Source organism: Belonocnema kinseyi, chromosome 2 (genome assembly GCF_010883055.1).
Source record: "Belonocnema kinseyi isolate 2016_QV_RU_SX_M_011 chromosome 2, B_treatae_v1, whole genome shotgun sequence".
Taxonomy (NCBI): Eukaryota; Metazoa; Arthropoda; class Insecta; order Hymenoptera; family Cynipidae; genus Belonocnema; species Belonocnema kinseyi.
This window is the reverse complement of record NC_046658.1, coordinates 157,956,043-157,960,121: the sequence shown is the minus strand read 5'-3', so window position 1 is coordinate 157,960,121 and position 4,079 is coordinate 157,956,043. Positions and strand designations below refer to the sequence as shown.

At 35.3% G+C, this 4,079-nt stretch overlaps 2 protein-coding genes across 3 annotated transcripts in view; one reads left to right on the top strand and one right to left on the bottom strand.

The window, feature by feature from the left end:
* LOC117167861 (cell division cycle protein 23 homolog) overlaps positions 1-4,079 on the bottom strand; it is a 19,970-nt gene that overhangs the window by 2,077 nt on the left and 13,814 nt on the right. The window contains exon 8 of one of the 2 annotated variants that reach the window (XM_033353076.1): positions 2,001-2,019. The exons of the other annotated variant lie outside the window; for it this stretch is intronic. The gene's annotated coding sequence lies outside the window, so the exon portion shown is untranslated. Of the gene's footprint in view, positions 1-2,000; positions 2,020-4,079 lie in introns of those variants that run through there. 2 annotated transcript variants of the gene reach the window in all.
* Positions 1,842-2,297, top strand: LOC117183042. The gene is made up of 2 exons (XM_033376194.1): positions 1,842-2,100; positions 2,200-2,297. The coding sequence occupies exons 1-2, from the start codon at positions 1,842-1,844 to the stop codon at positions 2,295-2,297; spliced, it is 357 nt and encodes a 118-aa protein (XP_033232085.1).

The following is a 4,079-nucleotide window of genomic DNA, read 5'->3' as shown; positions in this document are numbered from 1 at the left end:
AATTCCAAACTCGACAGGCGATAACGACAGGCTGTAAGAGGAGACAAAGTCGCCTTCGATATAAAAAACTCAAGCTTCGAGTTTTACGACTTTTCGGGCAAGGGTCCAAACCGTTTGCGACGCCAGGGACACACATGTCAACCTCCTGCGAACATCGGCAGAGCGAGAGGAGAAAAGCGGGAAAAGCCAGCGAGAGAGGAGAAGAGTGATGCGAGGCCCAAGCGGGAACGGGGGAAGCCAGGAGGGCTTTTCATTCGCTGACGCACCAGAAGGGCCGCCCTTTTTCCTCCCACGCAAGAGCAACGACAGCGAGCCGCGACGAGCCGGAGAGCATCATCGTAGCATCGCCGATCGGTAATATCGATCCGACCACCGACTAGCTAGTTGATCTTTCTTTTTATCCATTGTATTTTCTGGTACAACTTAAATTTCTAGAATATACATAGAGACTTAAACGGTTAGTTTAAGTTCTCTTTTAAACTAAAATATTTTTGTGTATCATTTCAAATCACATCAACTAGCATTGGAATATTCAATTATTTTATTTAATTGATTTCAATTCAATTAAAATTTCAATTAAACTCTAATTAAATTTTGAATAAGATCGGCGTTCGCGCCGTAACCCCAAGAGGGATATTACACAAGCATGAACACTTGAACTTCCGTGCACGGTGATTGGTCAGTACGACGCCGGCAAGCCTGTGGAATCGCGTAGTGATCGTCGAGCATGCACGCGGTTCTTTATGTACAGATAACCAATAAAGAGCAAGCATTAGTCAATCGCACTTATTGAGAAGGAAGTTCTTGTGAAGAACACATCTTGATGCCTCAGATTAGTTTTTCCAGGCTTCGCGCAGTTGGTACCAATCCTAACCTTTACAGTGAAATGTGAAAGCTCATACGGGTTATGGTGCGCGTAGACTTTTGTTTGTGAGATTCGACTAAACACTGAATTGAAATATATGGATACCCGTCAACGAAATCAAATGATTGAAAGCCTGCTGTATTTTTATATGGTAATCAAAGGTAAGTGTCTCCATTCTACCTACTAACTTATATGGCGAATATGGCAAAAATTTGCGATAGCGAATTTGACTTCCGCTTTTAACCGGAATTATTGCGCTTTAACCGGAATTATTCCACTTTTAACTGGAGTTATTGCGAACTTTATAATTTTTCTGTTTACCAAATGTTCCTTAAGCAATGTTTTTGTACATTACACACATCATTATTTTTTAAACTTCCTTAATTTGAAAAAAATACGAATGAAAAATAGAATAAATTTTTCAGGACTTTTACCATTTTTAAGAATACTTTTACAAATTTTGATGATTTTTTTCACAATTTTGAAATTTCACATCAACTTTTTGTTTGATTAAAAAAAAACTGCAGTTCTATGAATTATCTAAATTCCTCAAATTTCGTAATTTTATAATTGTGAAGGAAATTAGCTATGTTGGAAGTAGGTGTAGGTGTATTATTCCTATTCTCCAAATGCTGATAGTACAGAAAGTTTTCTATGTAATTTTACCAATAACAACTGAATTGTTTAATTTTTTTTTACAGTGTACTTCTTTTAAATCTTAAGGATCAAAACTAATTTCGGGGGTTATGATTTATTGGCGTGCTTTTACTACTCATTTACCTTCATTGAACATAAAAAAGTCAAAATTATTTTTTTAATTAGTTTAGCGTGATATTTCTTTTATCATTCGTTCAGATGTATATAATTAAAACAGTAGAGTAGGTTTTTATTTACCGTCTATACAGTAGTTGTAAAGTATACGTATTGTCATAAAACTTTGGTTTTTTTAAAAAGGTGAACGATTTACGACGGAACAATGGGATCACAGCTAAAATTCACCACCTATTGTCCAAGTTATAAACAAGAGTTTCCATGGGTTGATAAATCTCAGCTTGGAAATAAATATGCATTTTGTGCATACTGCAGTAAGGACTTCAAGATAGATTCCATGGGAAGAGCTGCTCTTGTTAGTCACACGAGAAGCGGAAAACACACTAGAAATGAAGAGGGACATACGAAAAGTCTTAATATGGATTTTTTCTTAAAGCGAAACGATTCTCTAAATAATCCGACAAGTAAGCTTGTTTATACTAATATTACATATTAAAAAACGAATCTTTCTACCAATCTCAATAAAATTTTTAAAAATGTATGATTTAATTTTCGAATTCCAGTTCTCTGGCGATCTCTAACGCGTGTACTGCAAATAATATTGCTAGGCCTAGTGGAGATATTATGGCCGAAACTAAGCAAATCAGTAATGCATATTTAGTATCTAAAGCAGCAATAAAAAGCTCTATTAAAACATTTATACAATCTCAAGCTGTCACAAAAGCTGAAATTATATGGTGTCTTACTGCAGTTTTTAAGCATTATAGTTTTCGCGGTGCAGGTGATGCCGTATCGTTTTTTCCGTTGATGTTTGAAGATAGCCTCATAGCATCTAAAATTCAGCTTCAGAAAGATAACGAGGGTTTAAAAGAAGCAGTAGGAGTAGATAATTTATCAAAAATTATCCAAGTATCGATGGATGGCCCAGCAGTTGATTTCAGCATGATTAAGCAGTTGAAGAAAAAACTAACTGAGGAAAATGCAGGTAACTGTGTTCTTGTTGAAATCGGTAGTTGCGGTCTTCAGAATGTTCATGGTGCATTTAAAGCTGGTATCAAGAATTTTAACTGGAAAATCGACGTATTTATAAGGACCCTGTATTATTTGTTCCGCGATACACCTGCACGCCGAGGATATTATGTTAAGATAACGAACTCAAATTTATTCCCACTAACATTTTGCTCCATAAGATGGGTTGAAAGTGGAAAAGTAGCTAGAAGAGCTTATACTATGGTACCTTTTTTAATAATATGGGTTGATGCTATCGAAAAAGAAGGTAAAAGAATCCTCTGCATAAAAATGATCATTTTCAAATCATTTTAAAATTTGTTAAAGACAAGTCACTAGGAGCAAAGTTAGCTTTTTTTATTTCAGCTGCTACTTTAGTAGAGCCTTTTCTCAAAGAATTTCAAACGGATTCTCCAATGGCACCTTTCTTATACGAAGATATAAGATACTTGATGGTAAATATCATGGAACGTTTTGTAAAAAAAGAAGTCCTACAAATAAATTGTTCCATTATGGCAGTAGATTTGAAAAACGAGGAAAATCTGATTCGTGCATCTGACATTGATTTAGGTTTTGAAACGAAAACTACACTTGCAGCTATTAAACCTAAGCTGCCTGACGAAAAAATATCAAGATTCCGAAAAGATTGCAGAAATTTTTATCTCGACGTTATTGAAAAACTGAACGAGCGTTCTCCACTGCTGTACAACATGACTAGATTGATTTCTTGTGTTAATCCTACTTTAATCGCAGAAAGTCCTCAGATAAAATAAAACGCAAGTATAAAGATGTGTCCAAGTTACCTGATGTGATTCAAGAAATGAAGGCCTATGAACAAAAAGTACTACGCTTAGACCATTTCTGGGTGAAGATCCTTGCTAATTGCCGCAATGAAAACTCAGATCTTCTGGAATTCTTGAAATTTATATTCATTATGTCACACGGAAATGCGGCACTTTATCGTGGATTTTCAGTCAATTCTGACTGTATCATAGAAAACCAAAGTCACGAAAGCCTCATGGCATTACGTATAACGTGCGATGCAATTAAGGCTGCTGGTGGTGTTGAATCCGTCGTGATAACAAAAGGCATGATTCTAGCAGCTAAAAATGCCCATGGCAAATATTTTGATTTCACAAAGAAGAAAAAATTGGAAGAGGATCAAAAACAAGAGGCAAAGAAGCAGAAAAAAAGAATGGCTGAAGAAATACGCCAACTCAATAATAAGAAACAAAAAATTTTACAACATGCTGCTCAAAAGGCTGCTGAGACAGAAGACAAAATCAAATGTATACCAAGGTAATGAATTTATATACTTCAGTTATTGTTTGATATTTTATAAACTGATCGAGTAGCTTAGTTACTCAAAATTAAGTTTCATTAGTTGAGTAAAAACATGCAATATTACTACTCCTTAGCTTAATCATATAGTAAG

Bases quoted from the DNA above. Each gene is read 5' to 3' on its own strand.
- LOC117183042 (XM_033376194.1), top strand. From the start codon at position 1,842: ATGGGATCACAGCTAAAATTCACCACCTATTGTCCAAGTTATAAACAA. The intron at 2,101-2,199 runs GTAAGCTTGTTT...TTCGAATTCCAG, and splicing joins TTCTCTAAATAATCCGACAA to TTCTCTGGCGATCTCTAACG.